General features: G+C 56.2%; 1 protein-coding gene across 2 annotated transcripts in view; it reads left to right on the top strand.

The window, feature by feature from the left end:
• tcerg1l (transcription elongation regulator 1 like) overlaps nucleotides 1-26,527 on the top strand; it is a 773,510-nt gene that overhangs the window by 604,224 nt on the left and 142,759 nt on the right. For both annotated transcript variants that reach the window (XM_043712591.2, XM_043712592.2), the window contains exon 11: nucleotides 20,674-20,809. In XM_043712591.2, the coding sequence (XP_043568526.1) occupies nucleotides 20,674-20,809 (136 nt within the window). The remainder of the gene's footprint in view (nucleotides 1-20,673; nucleotides 20,810-26,527) is intronic.

A 26,527-nucleotide genomic window follows, 5' to 3' on the forward strand; every position in this document is an offset into this window, starting at 1 on the left:
CCCTCTCCACCAACACCTCCCGCCCTCCACCAACATCTCCCCCCTCCACCAACACCTCCCCCCTCAACCAACACCTCCCCGCTCCACCAACACCTCCCCCCTCCACCAACACCTCCCCCCTCAAACAACACCTCCCCCCTCCACCAACACCTCTCCCCCTCCAACAACACCACCCCCCTCCACCAACATCTCCCCCCCTCCACCAACACCTCCCCCCTCATCCAACACCTCCCCCCTCCACCAACACCTCCCCCCTCAACCAACACCTCCCCCCTCCACCAACACATCCCCGCCGCCATCAACAGCTCTCCCCCCTCCACCAACACCTCCCCCCTCAACCAACACCTCTCCCCCTCCACCAACACCTCTCCCCCTCCACCAACACCTCCCCCCTCCACCAACACCTCCCCCCTCAACCAACACCTCCCCCTCAACCAACGCCTCTCCCCCTCCACCAACACCTCTCCCCCTCCACCAACACCTCTCCCCCTCCACCAACACCTCCCCCCTCCACCAACACCTCCCCCCTCAACCAACACCTCCCCCTCCACCAACACCTCCCCCCTCCACCAACACCTCCCCCCTCAACCAACACCTCCCCCTCAACCAACACCTCTCCCCTCCACCAACACCTCCCCCCTCAACCAACACCTCCCCCTCCACCAACACCTCCCCCCTCCACCAACACCTCCCCCCTCAACCAACACCTCCCCCTCCACCAACACCTCCCCCCTCAACCAACTCCTCCCCCTCCACCAACACCTCCCCCCTCCACCAACACCTCCCCCCTCCACCAACACCCCTCCCCTCCACCAACACCTCCCCCCTCCACCAACACCTTCCCCCTCCACCAACACCTGCCCCCTCCATCAACACCTCCCCCCTCCACCAACACCTCCCCGCCTCCACCAACACCTCCCAACCTACACCAACAGCTTCCCCCTCCACCAACACCTCCTCGCCTCCACCAACAAGTCCCCGCCTCCACCAACACCTCCCCACCTCCACCAACACCTCCCCCCTCCACCAACACCTCCCTGCCTCGAACAACACCTCCCCCTTCACCAACACCTCCCCCCTCAACCAACACCTCCCCCCTCAACCAACACCTCCCCCCTCCACCAACACCTCCCCCTCCACCAACACCTCCCCTCTCCACCAACACCTCCCCCTTCACCAACACCTCCCCACCTCCACCAACACCGCCCCGCCTCCACCAACACCTCCCTGCCTCGACCAACACCTCCCCCTTCACCAACACCTCCCCCCTCAACCAACACCTCCCCCCTCAACCAACACCTCCCCCCTCCACCAACACCTCCCCCTCCACCAACACCTCCCCCCTCCACCAACACCTCCCCCTTCACCAACACCTCCCCACCTCCACCAACAGCTCTAGTCCCTCATCCAATATCTCCCCGCCTCCACCAACACCTCCCCCCTCCACCAATACCTCCCCCCTCCACCAACACCTCCCTGCCTCGACCAACACCTCCCCCCTCCACCAACACCTCCCCCCTCAACCAACACCTCCCCCCTCCACCAACACCTCCCCCCTCCACCAACACCTCCCCCCTCCACCAACACCTCTCCCCCTCCACCAACACCACCCCCCTCCACCAACATCTCCCCCCTCCACCAACACCTCCCCCCTCAACCAACACCTCCCCCCTCCACCAACACCTCCCCCCTCAACCAACACCTCCCCCTCCACCAACACCTCCCCCCTCCACCAACACCTCCCGCCCTCCACCAACACCACCCCCCTCCACCAACATCTCCCCCCTCCACCAACACCTCCCCCCTCAACCAACACCTCCCCGCTCCACCAACACCTCCCCCCTCCACCAACACCTCCCCCCTCAAACAACACCTCCCCCCTCCACCAACACCACTCCCCCTCCACCAACACCACCCCCCTCCACCAACATCTCCCCCCCTCCACCAACACCTCCCCCCTCAACCAACACCTCCCCCCTCCACCAACACCTCCCCCCTCAACCAACACCTCCCCCCTCCACCAACACATCCCCGCCTCCACCAACACCTCCCCCCTCAACCAACACCTCCCCCTCAACCAACACCTCTCCCCCTCCACCAACACCTCACCCCTCCAACAACACCTCCCCCCTCAACCAACACCTCCCCCTCAACCAACACCTCCCCCCTCCACCAACACCTCCCCCCTCCACCAACACCTCCCCCCTCAACCAACACCTCCCCCTCCACCAACACCTCCCCCCTCCACCAACACCTCTCCCCCTCCACCAACACCTCCCCCTCCACCAACACCTCCCCCCTCCACCAACACCTCCCCCCTCAACCAACACCTCCCCCTCAACCAACACCTCTCCCCTCCACCAACACCTCCCCCCTCAACCAACACCTCCCCCTCCACCAACACCTCCCCCCTCCACCACCTCCCCCCTCAACCAACACCTCCCCCTCCACCAACACCTCCCCCCTCAACCAACACCTCCCCCCTCCACCAACACCTCTCCCCTCCACCAACACCTCCCCCCTCCACCAACACCTCCCCCCTCCACCAACACCTCCCCCTCCACCAACACCACCCCACCTCCACCAACATCTCCCCACCTCCACCAACACCTCCCCGCCTCCACCAACACCTCCACCCTCCACCAACACCTCCCCACCTCCACCAACACCTCTCCGCCTCCACCAACACCTCCCCCCTCCACCAACACCTCCCCACCTCCAACAAGAACTCCCCCCTCCACCAACACCTCCCCCCTCCACCAACACCTCCCCACCTCCACCAACACCTCCCCGCCTCCACCAACACCTTCCCCTCCACCAACACCTCCTCCTCCACCAACACCTCCCCCCTCCACCAACACCTCCCCACCTCCACCAACACCTCCCCCTCAACCAACACCTCCCCGCCTCCACCAACACCTCCCCCCTCCACCAACACATTGCCCTCCACCAACACCTCCCCCTCAACCAACACCACCCCGCCTCCACCAACACCTCCCCCCTCCACCAACACCTCCCCACCTCCACCAACACCTCCCCCCTCCACCAACACCTCCCCCTCCACCAACACCTCCCCCCTCCACCAACACCTCCCCCCTCCACCAACACCTCCCCACCTCCACCAACACCTCCCCCCTCCACCAACACCTCCCCCTCCACCAACACCTCCCCCCTCCACCAACACCTCCCCACCTCCACCAACACCTCCCCCCTCCACCAACACCTCCCCCTCCACCAACACCACCCCACCTCCACCAACACCTCCCCACCTCCACCAACACCTCCCCACCTCCACCAACACCTCCCCACCTCCACCAACACCTCCCCCCTCCACCAACACCTCCCCCCTCCACCAACACCTCCCCCTCCACCAACACCACCCCACCTCCACCAACACCTCCCCGCCTCCACCAACACCTCCCCACCTCCACCAACAACACCCCCCTCCACCAACACCTCCCCCCTCCACCAACACCTCCCCCCTCCACCAACACCTCTCCCATCCACCAACACCTCCCCACCTCCACCAACACCTCCCCACCTCCACCAACACCGCCCCGCCTCCACAAACACCTCCCTGCCAACACCAACACCTGCCCCCTCCATCAACACCTCTCCCATCCACCAACACCTCCCCACCTCCACCAACACCTCCCCACCTCCACCAACACCGCCCCGCCTCCACAAACACCTCCCTGCCAACACCAACACCTTCCCCCTCCACCAACACCTGCCCCCTCCACCAACACCTCCCCCTCCACCAACACCACCCCGCCTCCACCAACACCTCCCCCCTCCACCAACACCTCCCCCCTCCACCAACACCTCTCCCATCCACCAACACCTCCCCACCTCCACCAACACCTCCCCACCTCCACCAACACCGCCCCGCCTCCACAAACACCTCCCTGCCAGCACCAACACCTTCCCCCTCCACCAACACCTGCCCCCTCCATCAACACCTCCCCCCTCCACCAACACCTCCCAACCTATACCAACAGCTTCCCCCTCAACCAACACCTCCCCCGTCCACCAACACCTCCTCGCCTCCACCAACAAGTCCCCGCCTCCACCAACACCTCCCCACCTCCACCAACACCTCCCCCCTCCACCAACACCTCCCTGCCTCGACCAACACCTCCCCCTTCACCAACACCTCCCCCCTCAACCAACACCTCCCCCCTCAACCAACACCTCCCCCCTCCACCAACACCTCCCCCTCCACCAACACCTCCCCCCTCCACCAACACCTCCCCCTTCACCAACACCTCCCCACCTCCACCAACACCGCCCCGCCTCCACCAACACCTCCCTGCCTCGACCAACACCTCCCCCTTCACCAACACCTCCCCCCTCAACCAACACCTCCCCCCTCAACCAACACCTCCCCCTTCCACCAACACCTCCCCCTCCACCAGCACCTCCCCCCTCCACCAACACCTCCCCCTTCACCAACACCTCCCCACCTCCACCAACAGCTCTAGTCCCTCATTCAATATCTCCCCGCCTCCACCAACACCTCCCCCCTCCACCAATACCTCCCCCCTCCACCAACACCTCCCTGCCTCGACCAACACCTCCCCCCTCCACCAACACCTCCCCCCTCAACCAACACCTCCCCCTCCACCAACACCTCCCCCCTCAACCAACACCTCCCCCCTCCACCAACACCTCCCCCCTCCACCAACACCTCCCCCCTCCACCACACCTCTCCCCCTCCACCAACACCACACCCCTCCACCAACATCTCCCCCCTCCACCAACACCTCCCCCCTCAACCAACACCTCCCCCCTCCACCAACACCTCCCCCCTCAACCAACACCTCCCCCCTCCACCAACACCTCCCCCCTCCACCAACACCTCCCCTCTCCACCAACACCTCCCGCCCTCCACCAACATCTCCCCCCTCCACCAACACCTCCCCCCTCAACCAACACCTCCCCGCTCCACCAACACCTCCCCCCTCCACCAACACCTCCCCCCTCAAACAACACCTCCCCCCTCCACCAACACCTCTCCCCCTCCAACAACACCACCCCCCTCCACCAACATCTCCCCCCCTCCACCAACACCTCCCCCCTCATCCAACACCTCCCCCCTCCACCAACACCTCCCCCCTCAACCAACACCTCCCCCCTCCACCAACACATCCCCGCCGCCATCAACAGCTCTCCCCCCTCCACCAACACCTCCCCCCTCAACCAACACCTCTCCCCCTCCACCAACACCTCTCCCCCTCCACCAACACCTCCCCCCTCCACCAACACCTCCCCCCTCAACCAACACCTCCCCCTCAACCAACGCCTCTCCCCCTCCACCAACACCTCTCCCCCTCCACCAACACCTCTCCCCCTCCACCAACACCTCCCCCCTCCACCAACACCTCCCCCCTCAACCAACACCTCCCCCTCCACCAACACCTCCCCCCTCCACCAACACCTCCCCCCTCAACCAACACCTCCCCCTCAACCAACACCTCTCCCCTCCACCAACACCTCCCCCCTCAACCAACACCTCCCCCTCCACCAACACCTCCCCCCTCCACCAACACCTCCCCCCTCAACCAACACCTCCCCCTCCACCAACACCTCCCCCCTCAACCAACTCCTTCCCCTCCACCAACACCTCCCCCCTCCACCAACACCTCCCCCCTCCACCAACACCCCTCCCCTCCACCAACACCTCCCCCCTCCACCAACACCTTCCCCCTCCACCAACACCTGCCCCCTCCATCAACACCTCCCCCCTCCACCAACACCTCCCCGCCTCCACCAACACCTCCCAACCTACACCAACAGCTTCCCCCTCCACCAACACCTCCTCGCCTCCACCAACAAGTCCCCGCCTCCACCAACACCTCCCCACCTCCACCAACACCTCCCCCCTCCACCAACACCTCCCTGCCTCGACCAACACCTCCCCCTTCACCAACACCTCCCCCCTCAACCAACACCTCCCCCCTCAACCAACACCTCCCCCCTCCACCAACACCTCCCCCTCCACCAACACCTCCCCTCTCCACCAACACCTCCCCCTTCACCAACACCTCCCCACCTCCACCAACACCGCCCCGCCTCCACCAACACCTCCCTGCCTCGACCAACACCTCCCCCTTCACCAACACCTCCCCCCTCAACCAACACCTCCCCCCTCAACCAACACCTCCCCCCTCCACCAACACCTCCCCCTCCACCAACACCTCCCCCCTCCACCAACACCTCCCCCTTCACCAACACCTCCCCACCTCCACCAACAGCTCTAGTCCCTCATCCAATATCTCCCCGCCTCCACCAACACCTCCCCCCTCCACCAATACCTCCCCCCTCCACCAACACCTCCCTGCCTCGACCAACACCTCCCCCCTCCACCAACACCTCCCCCCTCAACCAACACCTCCCCCCTCCACCAACACCTCCCCCCTCCACCAACACCTCCCCCCTCCACCAACACCTCTCCCCCTCCACCAACACCACCCCCCTCCACCAACATCTCCCCCCTCCACCAACACCTCCCCCCTCAACCAACACCTCCCCCCTCCACCAACACCTCCCCCCTCAACCAACACCTCCCCCTCCACCAACACCTCCCCCCTCCACCAACACCTCCCGCCCTCCACCAACACCACCCCCCTCCACCAACATCTCCCCCCTCCACCAACACCTCCCCCCTCAACCAACACCTCCCCGCTCCACCAACACCTCCCCCCTCCACCAACACCTCCCCCCTCAAACAACACCTCCCCCCTCCACCAACACCACTCCCCCTCCACCAACACCACCCCCCTCCACCAACATCTCCCCCCCTCCACCAACACCTCCCCCCTCAACCAACACCTCCCCCCTCCACCAACACCTCCCCCCTCAACCAACACCTCCCCCCTCCACCAACACATCCCCGCCTCCACCAACACCTCCCCCCTCAACCAACACCTCCCCCTCAACCAACACCTCTCCCCCTCCACCAACACCTCACCCCTCCAACAACACCTCCCCCCTCAACCAACACCTCCCCCTCAACCAACACCTCCCCCCTCCACCAACACCTCCCCCCTCCACCAACACCTCCCCCCTCAACCAACACCTCCCCCTCCACCAACACCTCCCCCCTCCACCAACACCTCTCCCCCTCCACCAACACCTCCCCCTCCACCAACACCTCCCCCCTCCACCAACACCTCCCCCCTCAACCAACACCTCCCCCTCAACCAACACCTCTCCCCTCCACCAACACCTCCCCCCTCAACCAACACCTCCCCCTCCACCAACACCTCCCCCCTCCACCACCTCCCCCCTCAACCAACACCTCCCCCTCCACCAACACCTCCCCCCTCAACCAACACCTCCCCCCTCCACCAACACCTCTCCCCTCCACCAACACCTCCCCCCTCCACCAACACCTCCCCCCTCCACCAACACCTCCCCCTCCACCAACACCACCCCACCTCCACCAACATCTCCCCACCTCCACCAACACCTCCCCGCCTCCACCAACACCTCCACCCTCCACCAACACCTCCCCACCTCCACCAACACCTCTCCGCCTCCACCAACACCTCCCCCCTCCACCAACACCTCCCCACCTCCAACAAGAACTCCCCCCTCCACCAACACCTCCCCCCTCCACCAACACCTCCCCACCTCCACCAACACCTCCCCGCCTCCACCAACACCTTCCCCTCCACCAACACCTCCTCCTCCACCAACACCTCCCCCCTCCACCAACACCTCCCCACCTCCACCAACACCTCCCCCTCAACCAACACCTCCCCGCCTCCACCAACACCTCCCCCCTCCACCAACACATTGCCCTCCACCAACACCTCCCCCTCAACCAACACCACCCCGCCTCCACCAACACCTCCCCCCTCCACCAACACCTCCCCCCTCCACCAACACCTCCCCACCTCCACCAACACCTCCCCCCTCCACCAACACCTCCCCCTCCACCAACACCACCCCACCTCCACCAACACCTCCCCGCCTCCACCAACACCTCCCCACCTCCACCAACACCTCCCCCCTCCACCAACACCTCCCCCTCCACCAACACCTCCCCCCTCCACCAACACCTCCCCCTCCACCAACACCACCCCACCTCCACCAACACCTCCCCGCCTCCACCAACACCTCCCCACCTCCACCAACAACACCCCCCTCCACCAACACCTCCCCGCCTCCACCAACACCTCCCCGCCTCCACCAACACCATCCCCTCCACCAACACCTCCTCCTCCACCAACACCTCCCCGCCTCCACCAACACCTCCCCACCTCCACCAACACCTCCCCCTCAACCAACACCTCCCCGCCTCCACCAACACCTCCCCCCTCCACCAACACCTTCCCCTCCACCAACACCTCCCCCTCAACCAACACCACCCCGCCTCCACCAACACCTCCCCCCTCCACTAACACCTCCCCCCTCCACCAACACCTCCCCCCTCCACCAACACCTCCCCCCTGCACCAACACCTCCCCACCTCCACCAACACCTCCCCACCTCCACCAACACCTCCCCCCTCCACCAACACCTCCCCACCTCCACCAACACCTCCCCCCTCCACCAACACCTCCCCCCTTCACCAACACCTCCCCGCCTCCACCAACACCGCCCCGCCTCCACAAACACCTCCCTGCCAACACCAACACCTTCCCCCTCCACCAACACCTGCCCCCTCCATCAACACCTTCCCCGTCCACCAACACCTCCTCGCCTCCACCAACAAGTCCCCGCCTCCACCAACACCTCCCCACCTCCACCAACACCTCCCCCCTCCACCAACACCTCCCTGCCTCGACCAACACCTCCCCCTTCACCAACACCTCCCCCCTCAACCAACACCTCCCCCCTCAACCAACACCTCCCCCCTCCACCAACACCTCCCCCTCCACCAACACCTCCCCCCTCCACCAACACCTCCCCACCTCCACCAACACCGCCCCGCCTCCACAAACACCTCCCTGCCAACACCAACACCTTCCCCCTCCACCAACACCTGCCCCCTCCATCAACACCTCCCCCGTCCACCAACACCTCCTCGCCTCCACCAACAAGTCCCCGCCTCCACCAACACCTCCCCACCTCCACCAACACCTCCCCCCTCCACCAACACCTCCCTGCCTCGACCAACACCTCCCCCTTCACCAACACCTCCCCCCTCAACCAACACCTCCCCCCTCAACCAACACCTCCCCCCTCCACCAACACCTCCCCCTCCACCAACACCTCCCCCCTCCACCAACACCTCCCCCTTCACCAACACCTCCCCACCTCCACCAACACCGCCCCGCCTCCACCAACACCTCCCTGCCTCGACCAACACCTCCCCCTTCACCAACACCTCCCCCCTCAACCAACACCTCCCCCCTCAACCAACACCTCCCCCCTCCACCAACACCTCCCCCTCCACCAACACCTCCCCCCTCCACCAACACCTCCCCCTTCACCAACACCTCCCCACCTCCACCAACAGCTCTAGTCCCTCCTCCAATATCTCCCCGCCTCCACCAACACCTCCCCCCTCCACCAATACCTCCCCCCTCCACCAACACCTCCCTGCCTCGACCAACACCTCCCCCCTCCACCAACACCTCCCCCCTCAACAACACCTCCCCCTCCACCAACACCTCCCCCCTCAACCAACACCTCCCCCCTCCACCAACACCTCCCCCCTCCACCAACACCTCCCCCCTCCACCAACACCTCTCCCCCTCCACCAACACCACACCCCTCCACCAACATCTCCCCCCTCCACCAACACCTCCCCCCTCAACCAACACCTCCCCCCTCCACCAACACCTCCCCCCACAACCAACACCTCCCCCCTCCACCAACACCTCCCCCCTCCACCAACACCTCCCCCCTCCACCAACACCTCCCGCCCTCCACCAACACCACCCCCCTCCACCAACATCTCCCCCCTCCACCAACACCTCCCCCCTCAACCAACACCTCCCCGCTCCACCAACACCTCCCCCCTCCACCAACACCTCCCCCCTCAAACAACACCTCCCCCCTCCACCAACACCTCTCCCCCTCCAACAACACCACCCCCCTCCACCAACATCTCCCCCCCTCCACCAACACCTCCCCCCTCATCCAACACCTCCCCCCTCCACCAACACCTCCCCCCTCAACCAACACCTCCCCCCTCCACCAACACATCCCCGCCTCCATCAACAGCTCTCCCCCCTCCACCAACACCTCCCCCCTCAACCAACACCTCTCCCCCTCCACCAACACCTCTCCCCCTCCACCAACACCTCTCCCCCTCCACCAACACCTCCCCCCTCAACCAACACCTCCCCCCAACCAACACCTCTCCCCCTCCACCAACACCTCTCCCCCTCCACCAACACCTCTCCCCCTCCACCAACACCTCCCCCCTCCACCAACACCTCCCCCCTCCACCAACACCTCCCCCCTCAACCAACACCTCCCCCTCCACCAACACCTCCCCCCTCCACCAACACCTCCCCCCTCAACCAACACCTCCCCCTCAACCAACACCTCTCCCCTCCACCAACACCTCCCCCCTCAAACAACACCTCCCCCTCCACCAACACCTCCCCCCTCCACCAACACCTCCCCCCTCAACCAACACCTCCCCCTCCACCAACACCTCCCCCCTCCACCAACACCTCCCCCCTCCACCAACACCCCTCCCCTCCACCAACACCTTCCCCCTCCACCAACACCTGTCCCCTCCATCAACACCTCCCCCCTCCACCAACACCTCCCCGCCTCCACCAACACCTCCCAACCTACACCAACAGCTTCCCCCTCAACCAACACCTCCCCCCTCCACCAACACCTCCCCGCCTCCACCAACACCTCCCAACCTACACCAACAGCTTCCCCCTCAACCAACACCTCCCCCCTCCACCAACACCTCCCCGCCTCCACCAACACCTCCCAACCTACACCAACAGCTTCCCCCTCAACCAACACCTCCCCCGTCCACCAACACCTCCCCCCTCCACCAACAAGTCCCCGCCTCCACCAACACCTCCCCACCTCCACCAACACCTCCCCCCTCCACCAACACCTCCCTGCCTCGACCAACACCTCCCCCTTCACCAACACCTCCCCCCTCAACCAACACCTCCCCCCTCAACCAACACCTCCCCCCTCCACCAACACCTCCCCCTCCACCAACACCTCCCCCCTCCACCAACACCTCCCCCTTCACCAACACCTCCCCACCTCCACCAACACCGCCCCGCCTCCACCAACACCTCCCTGCCTCGACCAACACCTCCCCCTTCACCAACACCTCCCCCCTCAACCAACACCTCCCCCCTCAACCAACACCTCCCCCTCCACCAACACCTCCCCCCTCCACCAACACCTCCCCCTTCACCAACACCTCCCCACCTCCACCAACAGCTCTAGTCCCTCATCCAATATCTCCCCGCCTCCACCAACACCTCCCCCCTCCACCAATACCTCCCCCCTCCACCAACACCTCCCTGCCTCGACCAACACCTCCCCCCTCCACCAACACCTCCCCCCTCCACCAACACCTCCCCCCTCCACCAACACCTCCCCCCTCCACCAACACCTCTCCCCCTCCACCAACACCACCCCCCTCCACCAACATCTCCCCCCTCCACCAACACCTCCCCCCTCAACCAACACCTCCCCCCTCCACCAACACCTCCCCCCTCAACCAACACCTCCCCCCTCCACCAACACCTCCCCCCTCCACCAACACCTCCCACCCTCCACCAACACCACCCCCCTCCACCAACATCTCCCCCCTCCACCAACACCTCCCCCCTCAACCAACACCTCCCCGCTCCACCAACACCTCCCCCCTCCACCAACACCTCCCCCCTCAAACAACACCTCCCCCCTCCACCAACACATCTCCCCCTCCACCAACACCACCCCCCTCCACCAACATCTCCCCCCCTCCACCAACACCTCCCCCCTCAACCAACACCTCCCCCCTCCACCAACACCTCCCCCCTCAACCAACACCTCCCCCCTCCACCAACACATCCCCGCCTCCACCAACACCTCCCCCCTCAACCAACACCTCCCCCTCAACCAACACCTCTCCCCCTCCACCAACACCTCTCCCCCTCCACCAACAACTCACCCCTCCACCAACACCTCCCCCCTCAACCAACACCTCCCCCTCAACCAACACCTCCCCCCTCCACCAACACCTCCCCCCTCAACCAACACCTCCCCCCTCCACCAACACCTCTCCCCCTCCACCAACACCTCCCCCTCCACCAACACCTCCCCCCTCCAACCACACCTCACCCCTCAACCAACACCTCCCCCTCAACCAACACCTCTCCCCTCCACCAACACCTCCCCCCTCAACCAACACCTCCCCCTCCACCAACACCTCCCCCCTCCACCAACACCTCCCCCCTCAACCAACACCTCCCCCTCCACCAACACCTCCCCCTCAACCAACACCTCCCCCCTCCACCAACACCTCCCCTCCACCAACACCTCCCCCCTCCACCAACACCTCCCCCCTCCACCAACACCTCTCCCCCTCCACCAACACCTCCCCCCTCCACCAACACCTCCCCCCTCCACCAACACCTCCCCCCTCCACCAACACCTCCCCCCTCAACCAACACCTCCCCCTCAACCAACACCTCTCCCCTCCACCAACACCTCCCCCCTCAACCAACACCTCCCCCTCCACCAACACCACCCCCCTCCACCAACACCTCCCCCCTCAACCAACACCTCCCCCCTCAACCAACACCTCCCCCTCCACCAACACCACCCCCCTCCACCAACACCTCCCCCCTCCACCAACACCTCCCCCCTCCACCAACACCTCCCCCCTCCACCAACACCTCCCCCCTCAACCAACACCTCCCCCTCAACCAACATCTCTCCCCTCCACCAACACCTCCCCCCTCAACCAACACCTCCCCCTCCACCAACACCACCCCCCTCCACCAACACCTCCCCCCTCAACCAACACCTCCCCCTCAACCAACACCTCTCCCCTCCACCAACACCTCCCCCCTCCACCAACACCTCCCCCTCCACCAACACCTCCCCCCTCAACCAACACCTCCCCCTCCACCAACACCTCCCCCCTCCACCAACACCTCCCCCCTCAACCAACACCTCCCCCTCCACCAACACCTCCCCCCTCCACCAACACCTCCCCCCTCAACCAACACCTCCCCCTCCACCAACACCTCCCCCCTCCATCAACAGCTCTCCCCCCTCCACCAACACCTCCCCCCTCCATCAACAGCTCTCCCCCTCCACCAACACCTCCCCCCTCAACCAACACCTCCCCCTCCACCAACACCTCCCCCCCTCCACCAACACCTCCCCCCTCCACCAACACCTCCCCCCTCAACCAACACCTCCCCCCTCAACCAATACCTCCCCCCTCCACCAACACCTCCCCCCTCCACCAACACCTCCCCCCTCCACCAACACCTCCCCCCTCCACCAACACCTCCCCCTCCACCAACACCTCCCCCCTCCACCAACACCTCTCCCCCTCCACCAACACCTCCCCCTCCACCAACACCTCTCCCCCTCCACCAACACCTCCCCCTCCACCAACACCTCCCCCCTCAAACAACACCTCCCCCCTCCATCAACAGCTCTCCCCCCTCCACCAACACCTCCCCCCTCAACCAACACCTCCCCCTCCACCAACACCTCTCCCCCTCCACCAACACCTCTCCCCCTCCACCAACACCTCCCCCCTCCACCAACACCTCCCCCTCCACCAACACCTCTCCCCCTCCACCAACACCTCTCCCCCTCCACCAACACCTCTCCCCTCCACCAACACATCCCCGCCTCCATCAACAGCTCTCCCCCCTCCACCAACACCTCCCCACCTCCCACAACACCTCCCCACCTCCAACAACACCTCCCTCCTCCACCAACATCACCCGCCTCCAACAACACCTCCCCTTCCACCATCACCTCCCCCCTCCACCAATACCTTCCCGCCTCCACCAACACCTCCCCCCTCCACCAACACCTCCCCGCCTCCACCAACACCTCCCCCCTCCACCAATACCTCCCCGCCTCCACCAACACCTCCCCCCTCACCACCTCCCCCCCTCCACCAACACCTACCCCCTCCACCAACACCTCCCCCTTCACCAACAACTCCCCCCTCCACCAACACCTACCCCCTCCACCAACACCTCCCCACCTCCACCAACGCCTCCTGCCTCCAACATCACCTCCCCCCTCCACCAACACCTCCCCCCTCAACCAACACCTCCCCCCTCAACCAATACCTCCCCCCTCCAACAACACCTCCCCCCTCCACCAACACCTCCCCCTTCACCAACACCTTCCCCCTCCATCAACAACCTATGGCCCTCAAATGCATCATTTCAACTCCGGTCCAATTTATGCTCCCCCCACCATGACACCTTAAACTACATGGCAACTCATCGTTTCAATAGTAGACCTTGGTCCCAATCAGCCCCTTCTGGTGCCTTGTACCCTTGATGCAAATTATGTCACCATTCGCCCAGAATCCAAGATGGTGAAATGAAAAAAACACACAAGATAGGAAGAGGTCTAATGTATTTTTAAAAATGCCCAAACATAAAACTCACATAAAATTTCTAAATTTCCTCAACTGGTTAATCACTTGAAAAGAAAACAAACTTCTCTTCAGACCCCAAATCAAAGACTTTTTAAGCTGTCAATCAAATGTCAAGTCGGAACTGTCTCCTGAGATAATTCACTGTTTGAAATTTAGCTAAGAATTCATAATGACACAGTGCTAGCCCTTGGGGAATGTCAGTAAAGACCTCTTTGATACTTCACAACCCATTCCTTTTTAATTTCTAATCAGGATTTGTCAATCAGAAATATCTAATGCAGCAGTTTATATTTTAGTCTCATCGACATCTCCAGTCTGCATTTTTTTTAAGATTAGATTCCCTACAGTGTGGAAACAGGCCCTTCGGCTCAACCAGTCCACTCCAACCCTCCGAAGAGTGACACATCCTGACCCATTTCCCTCTGACTAATGCACCTAACACTATGGGCAATTTAGCATGACCAATTCACCTGGCCCACACATCTTGGGATTGTAAGAGGAAAACCACACAGACACGGGGAGAATGTGCAAACTCCACACAGACAGTCTGCCCAAGGATGGAATAGAACCTGGGACGCTGGTGCTGTGAGGCAGCAGTGCGAGCCACCGAGCCACCGTGCCACCCCTCAACATTTGTTGAATTAGATGCCTGTGGAGTGCAGGAAGCATTTATTTCCTCTACATAATGAGTTACTGCAGTAGAATGGAGCACTCAATTAAAATGCTTGCCCAATTTAGAGTTTGGTAAAAGTTTTGGTAAGTTTAACGGGTGAGGCATTTAAAGGTGATCACATAATGGCAGTTTGGCATACAGAAGTGGTGAGAATTGTTGACAGTTCACAGGTATTACAATCAGAATATCTTTTATAAGTTGCTTTCATTAATTATGCCTCCTAAAACTAAAAGAAAAAGTATGTTCCATGTTAATGCCACCAGGGTAAACCAATGTAATCTTTACAGATAAATTGAAAAGAGGCAACATCATAAAATGCACCATTAAAACTAGCTAATCAACCAAAATTTGCTTCACATGTACTTACCATTTCCAAAGTCTATATTTGTTTCAAGAAAATAAAATCACTTCAAAATGCTTTTGTGTTTGCATTGTTTTGGATGAGAAATTGAATGTTCGAGTTGTCTATCATTTTGTTTAAAATGTAGATTCTGGACAATGACAGATTTTCAAGAAATGAAAACTGTCATAAATTAATGAAAACAATTTGACAATAATCTGACCCAGTGTGGTGCTGAAAGCATCTTGATGACCAGAGGTAGTCTGGTAATGAATTAAACATTAGCTTTGTATTGTTATGGATAACACTTCTCATCTTAAGTATCTTAACCTGCCCTCTGACCAAAACTACGTTTTAATTGCACAGAACATTTGTTGAATTAGATGCCTGTGGAGTGCAGGAAGCATTTATTTCCTCTACATAATGAGTTACTGCAATAGAATGGAGCACTTAATTAAAATGCTTGCCCAATTTAGAGTTTGATGAGGTCAAGTTTTAAGAATGTCATAGATTTGCTGATGTAATGAATATTAACAACAAAAGCTTTTACAGCTATTCATATAAGTTTGGAATTAGTAGTCATATAATTAGTATTAGTTGTACAGGCAGTTTCATGGGTATTTTTCACAAACTGAGGTTGATCTCTCATGACCGTATGCTTCAACAGTGTTCACAGGTTAAGTGCAGGTAAAATCTTCCCAGTGGCAGGTTTGGTGTCAGAAGGGGTGCATTTCATCAGGAGGGATGGAGTAAATGTGGAGGCTCATGGATGACCTTCCTACCCTACCTCCTGTAAAAACGCCATCCGTTATTCCCAATTCCTCCATCTCTGCCGCATCTGTTCCCAGGATGGCCAATTCCATTTTAGAAAATCCCATATGGCCTCCCAAGATCGTAGTTTCCCCTCCTACCTAGTCGACAATGACCTCCAGTGCATTTCGTCCACTTCCCGCACCTCCGCCCATGAACCCCACCCCACAATGCAGAAAGGGCAGAATCCCCCCCGGTCCTCATCTTCCACCCCACCAACCTCCATATACATTGCAACATATTCCAACACTTCCATCATGTACAAATGGACTCCATCACCAGAGATATATTTCCCTCCCCACCCCTATCTGCATTCCGGAGAGACCATACCCTTCGCTACTCCCTTGTCAGATCCACATTCCCCTCCCCCCTCCCCTCCCCTCCCCCCCAACACCAGCCCATACTTCATTCCTGGCACCTTCCCCAGCCAACACAGGAAGTGCAAATCTGTGCCCACACTTGCCACCTCATCTCCATCCAAAGCCCCAAAGGATCCTTCCACATCAGACAGAAATTTGCCTGTACCTCCACCAATGTTATCTACTGTATCCGTTGCACCCGATGTGGCCTCCTCTACATCAGGGAGATAGGACGCCAACTTGCAGATCGTTTCAGAGAACATCTCTGGGACACCTGCACCAACCAACCCCACCACCCGTGCCTGAACACTTCAACTTGCCCTCCAATTCTGCCAAAGACATGCAGGTCCTGGATCTCCTCCATAGCCAAATCCTAACCACCCAACGCCTGGAGGAAGAGCGTCTCATATTCCGCCTTGGCACCCTGCAACCACATGAGATCATTGTGGATCTCACCAGTTTCCTCATTTCTCTTCCCCAAATTATACTAGTCACAAGCCTCCAATGCGGCACTGCCCTCTTGACCTGTCCATCACCTTTCCCATCTATCTGCTCCACCCTCCTTTCCAACCTATCACCTTCTCCTTCTCCTTCACCTTCATCTACCTATTGCATTCTCAGCTACTTTTCCCCCAACCCCACTCCCCTACCATTTATCTCTCAGCCCCTCGCCCACAAGCCTCATTCCTAATGATGGGCTCATGCCTGAAATGTCAAATCTCCTGCTCCTTGGATGCTGCCTGACCGGCTGTGCTTTTCCAGGACCACACTTTTGATTCCCATCCCACAGTTATTTGTGATATTTAAGTGGACATAACCACTCAACAGCTTCATCATTACCTTGATATTGACCCAGCAGTGGAGTAATAGTGACCCAGCATATTGATCCAGGACGGAGTAGGACGAACGAATAGCATACCCTTGCTTCAGGGGCTTCCAGGCAGGTCTCATTCAAAGCTGCTTTGTGTGCCTGTTTCAGGGTTCCAGCATTGATAAGAGGGGTCTGATAAAAGCCACACTCTCCATTTAAGAGTAACTCTGTTCCCTAATGAGCTCCACCCTCACCCTGTGACCCTCACCCATGCCTGAGAGCCTCCTCAGCGTGAGGCCATGGCTTGGTGTAGCATCAACAGCAGCTACCATCACCCCCTGGAGGCACTGCTGAAAGGCTACCAGCATCTGATTGGCTGACAGCTCTCAATAGGTAGCACTCCATTCTTTGATTGTCGAGGACCCTCTATTGACCAGTTAAGTGCCTGAATGGCACACAGTGCAGTTGTCCTTCTTCCAAAGAGGTAGCATAGGTATCTTGTTGACTGTCCATCCAGCGGCTTAGACCCTTATTGTCTCAATAAGATTTCACCCTGCATCTTTACGCAGGTGTATGGGGATCTCAACCTTAAATTGGATGATGTTTCCAGAGTATTTTTTTCGTAGACAATTCAATGCTCAGCCATAGGAATGTAAGAATGCACTTCTCTATCGTGTATAAAGTGGTATTTTTGGATCTGAAACTGAAAATCCAGCAGGATTTGAAACTGTTACACATTATCTTGGTTAGATTTTCTGTAATGAATCTCAAGACAACTGTTATAAATGAAGAAAATTTCCTCATATAGTGACACTGTCATGAAGTTTCATTATGTTGAATTGAAATGGTACAAAGATACATAATGCATAAAGATGCTACAATTTTGCGAAGCTTATTGGCACAAGCCCTATTCTGTAGTTTTACGAATACATAGTATCTGTTATTAAAGATAGTTAGCATATTATGATATCACCATGGTTTCAACTTGCCTGCTTCTGGTCGCATCTTTAATTTAGAAATTGATTATCACTAATTTACTGTTTTTCTATTTAATCTAATAACCTAATGGCTATATTTTCCAACAAAATTTAAAACATGCTCCATATGTGGAGAACTGCTAAATGCTAAAAAGACAGAAAGCAATTAACAGGTACGAGAGGCAGTTTACTCCGTTATGACCTCTATTCCACATTTCCAGTATATCCATAACAAGAATGTGGACTGACAGTTGCTGCTTTCTAGAACATAGAACTTCTAGAACATAGAAAAATACAGCGCAGTACAGGCCCTTTGGCCCTCGATGTTGCACCGATCCAAGCCCACTTCACCTACACTAGCCCACTATCCTCCATATGCCTATCCAATGCCCGCTTAAATGCCCATAAAGAGGGAGAGTCCACCACTGCTACTGGCAGGGCATTCCATGAACTCACGACTCGCTGAGTAAAGAATCTACCCCTAACATCTGTCCTATACCTACCACCCCTTAATTTAAAGCTATGCCCCCTCGTAATAGCTGACTCCATACGTGGAAAATGGTTCTCATGGTCAACCCTATCTAAATCCCTAATCATCTTGTACACCTCTATCAAGTCACCCCTAAACCTTCTTTTCTCCAATGAAAACAGCCCCAAGTGCCTCAGCCTTTCCTCATACGATCTTCCTACCATACCAGGCAACATCCTGGTAAACCTCCTCTGCACCCGTTCCAGTGCCTCCACATCCTTCCTATAGTATGGCGACCAAAACTGCACACAGTACTCCAGATGCGGCCGCACCAGAGTCTTATACAACTGCAACATGACCTCAGGGCTCCGGAACTCAATTCCTCGACCAATAAAAGCCAGTACACCATATGCCTTCTTCACCGCACTATTTACCTGGGTGGCAATTTTCAGAGATCTGTGTACATGGACACCAAGATCCCTCTGCTCATCCACACTACCAAGTATCCGACCATTAGCCCAGTACCCCGTCTTTTTGTTACTCTTACCAAAGTGAATCACCTCACACTTATCTACATTGAACTCCATTTGCCACCTTTCTGCCCAGTTCTGCAACTTATCTATATCCCGCTGTAACCTGACACATCCTTCCTCACTATCAACAACTCCACCGACTTTCATATCATCCACAAACTTGCTCACCCAACCTTCTAGCCCCTCCTCCAGGTCATTTATAAAAATGACAAACAGCAATGGTCCCAAAACAGATCCTTGCGGAACACCGCTAGTAACTGCACTCCAAGATGAACCTTTACCATCAACTACCTGTATCATCTGATACCTGTTGGGGCCTTGTTTTATTGGGAAAGATTTTTCAGATGTGGCTGAGGGGGATGAAAACAGCTGGGAGGTTTTGTTTCATTTGGAAAAGACAAAGAATGTTGCATTGGCTGATCACACTAATCAGAAAATGAATAAACTCTTCATTAGCTGATTGTGAAATGAGGATAATCCAAACAGCTATTTTTTCCCCATGTCAGATATTTTTATAACTAATAAATGAAAGTATTCAGAGAATTTTAAAACACCCACAATTTATTAGTGCATTTTTCTCATCTGGGTTGTATGCAATCATGTCCTGAAAATCAGTCTTTAATTCCTGGATATTCCAGGGCAGTCCTGAAGGGTTGGAAAACTGGCAAACTCACACAGTACTGCACACAACTGATGTCTCATACTTTTCACTGTCCTGCACAAAGAATGAAGAGCAATTTTACTTTTTGAGGATTAGGATTTTTTTTTAAGAGATCTTTAAAGATACTACTCCTGGCAAAAAGAGTGCAAGCCTGTTGCTTACCTATGGTAAAGTAGGTTCATATCATTGAAATGCCATTGGCTCGCTATGGTCTGTTTGAAATTGCAACTTTTTTTTTAGATCTTTCAGCCCAGAAGACTAGGTGATTGTTTAGCATGAAATGAGCAAGTTGTGATTGGTATGGATTCCAACATTGAAGTCAATGAAACTCTGTTGGACAAATGTTTCCTGTAGTGCATGGAAACTGACAAGATTCCAATTTGTTATTGTCTCTAAAAGCACAAAATCCAAGCATCCTTCTTACCATTAAATGAAATCAATGTACTAAAATTCTTTTTAAAGAACTGAACAGCCAGAGATTGCTAATTCAGCAAAGGAAGAAATGAATGGAAAAAGTTTGGAAAATACTCCACACCGGACTATGGTCCCGTTAGAAGAACGTATAAATCATTTCCGGGATATGCTTCTGGAGAGAGGGGTAAGAAGAGCACAGAAAAGCAATTTCTTTCACTAATCTGTTAATTCAATCATAAACCATTTGCAAGTCCAGCAAACCTTTTTGTTATCCAGCACCTATGAGACCAGGAATGTGCAAATTGATCAAATATTCTGGATAATCAAGAGATCCTCATAATCAATGTAAAGGCACATTCTAAGTAATAGAGAGAGAATGCAGGGGCATCTACATGTCACTGTTATACTATATTTATAGCATAAATCTCTTAAATAATGGTACAACTTTGCCTTAAATAAAACTTATCAGCAGAGAACCATTTCACTGGTACCTTCTACTAACCACTCAGACATCGCAATAGATTGTGGCATTTCAGGAGAAATTGACTTGAAGTTGAATCGAATGTTGATATTGCATATAGCTATTTGACTCAACAACAACTATATTTACATTGAGGTAAATAAGTTAAAAAACTATAATAATTGGACAGAATAATGCAGTAAACTCCACAGTATTTGAGGTAGATCATTTTTGTTGATTTATCAAGAGTGCCAGTTCATAAGGTGCTGGTTAAAACAATGTTTGCTGTTGTTGTTGGATAGCTCAGAACTTGATATTGTTGAAAAAAAGGCCTTTTTTTTCAAAGCCTTTTGATTTGCATTCATCAAGGAGATTCACAAGAAATCCCAATGCAAAGGGAACCCACCATTTTATACTCTTTGAGAAGAAAGTGCTTGTTGCCTGACAAATACACTCTGACTGGTGGAGAAGTTACCATAGAAAATGCACCAAATAGATAATGATTGACAGTTAACTGCCAAGCTAGATAAATCAGGCAGGTCAAATTCAACTATGGCAGTGCCTCCATCAATAATTTGAGTGGCGATACTCAATAGCTGTTCATGTTTCAATATGTTGCTTCATGATTCAAATCAAAAGAAAAACTTTTATACAAGCTGTCCTCCAGGAGTTGCCAACAACAATTAGTGGGAGAGGCATCATATTTAAACCATATTTATCTAATTTCCACAACTGTTCAACAGTTATGATCCTGCATATGTTCTTGGGAAGTGTCCCTGGTCGGGTTTTGTGGTCAATACATCTCATCTGTATTGGTAAGAGATGCAGGTGAACCTGTAACAGTTCATGACTTAGCAATTCCATTATCTGGTACTGCTGTTGAGGGGTTAACAAGGTGGTTATGGAATCATAATTGTTCTCAGAAAATCCTCAGTCAATTTATTGCTTATCATGAGACATTGTCTGCATTGCCATACTTAGCAGGTGATGTTCTGTTGTTGAGTAAGCATAATGGCGCAGAACTGGGTAATGAGTCTCTCCAGCTAATGTACCAACACCAACACTGTAACACATCAGTAGAAAATGTCTTCTCTATTTGGACATAAGATTGATGCTTCCTGGTTGCTTGGGACAAGACTGGATCCTGTGTTTCAGGTCACTAAGCTTCTTAGCCCAAAGCAGTTAATTCTGTTACTTCTGATGAGATGTGCTGGCTTGGTTTTTTTTTGCCATTATTTTCAGCTACTCATACTTACAGATGCTCTGGGCATCTTCTCTCTTAATTGCTTTTTGTTTTGAATGGATGTGATATTGCCCGAGTAAACCTTGGAAATGTAAGACAGGTGCTTCTGAAGAAGGTTCGCCAAAGTCAGCAATGCCATTAAGACATGTCACCTCAGTTTTGAGGGCTTCAGCAAATTACTAAGGCTGAAGTTTTATGCTTAAGCGACAGGGAGGTCTGCAAATGCTGGAGATCAGAGTTGAGAGTGTGTTGCTGGAAAAGCACAGCAGGTCAGGCAGCATCTGAGAAGCAGGAAAATCAACATTTCGGGCCAAAGCCCTTCATCAAGAATGAGGCTGGGAGCCTCGGGGGTGGAGAGATAAATGGAAGGGGAATGGGGCTGGGGAGAAGGTAGCTGAGAGTGCAATAGGTGGATAGAGGTGGGGGTGAAGGTGATAGGTCAGAGAGGAGGGTGAAGCAGATAGGTGGGAAGGAAGATTGACAGATGGGACAGGTCATGAGGATGGTGCTGAGTTAGAAGGTTGGAACTGGGGTAAGGTGGGGGGCCAGGGAAATGAGGAAACTGGTGAAGTCCACATTGATGCCCTGGGGTTGAAGAGTCTTGAGGCAGAAGATAAGGCATTCTTCCTCCAGGCATTGGGTGGTGAGGGAGTGGCTATGGAGGAGGCCCAGGATCTGCATGTCCTCGGCAGAGTGGGAAGGGAAGTTATGATGTTCGGCCACGGGGTGGTGGGGTTGATTGATGCGGGTGTCCCGGAGATGTTCTGCGAGAAGGTATCCAGTCTCCACAATGTAGAGGAGACCGCATCAGGAGCAACAGATACAGTAAATGACATGTGGAAGCTCGGGTGAAACTTTGATAGATGTGGAAGGCTCCTTTAGGGCCTTGGACAAGCGTAAGGGGGGAGGTGTGGGCACAGGTTTTGCAATTCCTGCGGTGGCAGAGGATGATGCCAGGAGAGGACGGCGGCTTGTTAGGGGGCGTAGATCTGACGTGGAGGGAACGGTCTTTGCGGAAAGCAGATAGGGTTGGGGAAGGAAATATATCTCTGGTGGTGGGGTACATTTGTAGATGGAGGAAATGTCAGCGAATGATGTGATTTATGCACAGGTTGGTGGGGTGGAAGGTGAGGACCGGGGGGAGGGGTCTGTCCTTGTTGCGGTTGGAGGGTAGGGTTTGAGGGCAGAGGTGCAGGACATGGATGAGATGCATTGGAGGGCATCTTCAACCACGTGGGAGGGGAAATTTTGGTCTTTAAAGAAGGAGGTCATCTGGTGTGTTCTATGGTGGAATTGGTCCTCCTGGGAGCAGATGCGGCAAAGGCTGAGAAATTGGGAAATCGCAATGGCATTTTGCAGGAGGTAGGGTGGGAGGAGGTAATCCAGGTAGCTGTGGGAGTCAGTGGGTTTGTAAAAAATGTTAGTGTTGAGGCTGTCGTTGTGGATGGAGATGGAGAGGTTCTAGGAAGGGGAGGGAGGTGTCAGAGATGGTCTAGGTGAATTTAAGGTCGGGGTGGAATGTGTTGGTGAAGTTGATGAACTGTTGGACCTCCTGGTGGGAGCACGAGGTGGCGCCAACGCAGTCATCAATGTAGCGGAGGAAAAGATGGGGAATGGTGCCAGTGTAACTCCGGAAGATAGACTGTTCCATGTAGCTGAGAAAAAGACAGACATAGCTGGCGGCCATGAGGGTATCCACGGAAGGGAGTGGGAGGAGTGGAAAGAGACATTGTTGAGGGTGAGGACCAATTCAGTCAAACAAAAAGGATGTCAGTGGAAGGGTACTGATGGGACATCAGGAGAGAAAGAAACGGAGAGCTTGGAGGCCTTGGTCATGGCGGATGGAGGTGTACAGGGTGTGGGTGTCCATGGTGAGGATGACGCATTGGGGGCTGGGGAAATGGAAGTCTTGGAGGAGGTGAAGGGCGTGGGTAGTGTCCCAAACAATATGGGGAGTTCCTGGATCAGGGTAGGACAGTCTTGAGGTAGGTGGAGCTGAGTTCGGTGGGACAGGAGCAGGTTGAGATGATGGGTCGGCCGGGGTAGTCAGGCTTATAGATCTTGGGTAGGAGGTAGAATCGGGCAGTGCAGGGGTTCCTGAACTGTGAGATTGGAAGCTGTGGGTGGGAAATCCCCTGAGGTGATGAGGTTGGGTGTCGTCTGGGAGATGGGGGGGTGGTGAGGTCATGTTCGAGGGGGCGGTAGGAGGAGGTATCTTCAAGTTGGCGCCTGGCTTCAGCGATGCAGAGGTCAGTGCGCCAAACTACCACTCACCCCCTTTATCTGCTGGTTTGATGGTGAGGTTAGGGTTGGAGCGGAGAGAGTGGAAGGCTGCGTGTTGTGAGGGTGAAAGGTTGGAATGGGTGAGGCAGTTGGACAGGTTGAGGCAGTTGACGTCATGGCAGCAGTTTGAAATGAAGAGGTCAAGGGCGGGTAGCAGGCCAGCATGGGGTGTCCAGATGGATGGGGTGTGTCGGAAGTGGGAGAAGGAATCCTCGGTGGGAGAGTGGGTGTCTTGGTTGTAAAGGTAGGCACGGAGGCGGAGCAAGAAACATTCAAGGTCGCAGCGTGTGTTGACCTCACTAATCTGGGAACACAGACATTTAAAGGTGCCCTTTACTGAGGACTGGGGGAACGTTGAAGGCACAGCACGGATGGGAGGGAGGACCTGGACTGGGGCTGGGGTTCGAGGAGGTTTGGGAGCGAGGACCTGGAGTGGGGCTGGAGTTTGAGGAGGGATGGGAGCTAGGACCTGGAGTGGGGCTGGAGTTCGAGGAGGGATGGGAGCTGGGACATGGACTGGGGCTGGTGTTCGGGGAGGGATGGGAGCTTGGACCTGGAGTGGGGCTGGAGTTCGGGGAGGGATGGTAGCGAGGATCTGGGGTTGGGCTGGAGTTCAGGATGGGATGGTAGCGAGGATCTGGAGTGGGGCTGGTGTTCGAGGAGGGATGGGAACTATGACCGGGAGTGGGGCTGGTGTTCAAGGAGGGATGGGAGCTAGGCTCTGGGGTTGGGCTGGAGTTCAGGGAGGGATGGTAGCGAGGACCTGGAGTGGGGCTGGTGTTCAAGGAGGGATCGTAGTGTGGACCTGGAGTGGGGCTGGTGTTATAGGAGGGATGGAAGCTAGGACCTGGAGTGGGGCTGGTGTTCGAGGAGGAATGGGAGCTAGGACCTGGAGTGGGGCTGGAGTTCGGGGAGGGATGGTAACGAGGACCTGGAGTGGGGCTGGAGTTCGAGGAGGAATGGGAGCTAGGACCTGGACTGGGGCTGGAGTTCGAGGAGGGATGGGAGCTGGGACCTGTGGTGGGGCTGGAGTTCGAGGAGGGATGGTAACGAGGACCTGGAGTGGGACTGGAGTTCGAGGAGGAATGGGAGCTAGGACCTGGAGTGGGGCTGGTGTTCGAGGAGGGATGGTAGCGAGGACCTGGAGTGGGGCTGGTGTTTGAGGAGGGATGGGAGCTAGGACCTGGAGTGGGGCTGGTGTTTGGGGAGGGATGGGAGCTAGGACCTGGAGTGGGGCTGGAGTTCGGGGAGGGATGGTAGCGAGGATCTGGGGTTGGGCTGGAGTTCAGGATGGGATGGTAGCGAGGACCTGGAGTGGGGCTGGTGTTCGAGGAGGGATGGGAACTAGGACCGGGAGTGGGGCTGGTGTTCAAGGAGGGATGGGAGCTAGGATCTGGGGTTGGGCTGGAGTTCAGGGAGGGATGGTAGCGAGGACTTGGAGTGGGGCTGGTGTTTGAGGAGGGATGGGAGCTAGGACCTGGAGTGGGGCTGGTGTTTGGGGAGGGATGCGAGCTAGGACCTGGAGTGGGGCTGGAGTTCGAGGTGGGGGCAGAGACTGTGGCTTGAGGAGGTGTGGTTATTGGGCCAGTGAGTGACGTTACCAAAGGAGGCTGCCTGGCTATTATTCAAACTAATTACCTTGGATCAATCTATTGATTAATAGAATGAGAAAGGGAATGCTTTTAGAAAGATTGTCTCTCCTCATGGTCAAGAAATCACATAGGGATATAATTACAAGTTTAGAAAGACCACTCCAAAAGAATATTAACAATTTTCTTAAATTTCAGGTACTTAAACTTCTTTTGTTAAGTATTTGAAACATCAATTAATTTATCTTATTGATACCAATTATATGAATTTGCCTTTCAGCAAAATAAAAGTTGCTAATTGGTAAAATTAAATGAAAGCAGTTGTCC

Source organism: Chiloscyllium plagiosum, unplaced genomic scaffold, assembly GCF_037043375.1.
Source record: "Chiloscyllium plagiosum isolate Xiang-an unplaced genomic scaffold, Cpla_swu_hap1 HiC_scaffold_22, whole genome shotgun sequence".
Classification (NCBI taxonomy): Eukaryota; Metazoa; Chordata; class Chondrichthyes; order Orectolobiformes; family Hemiscylliidae; genus Chiloscyllium; species Chiloscyllium plagiosum.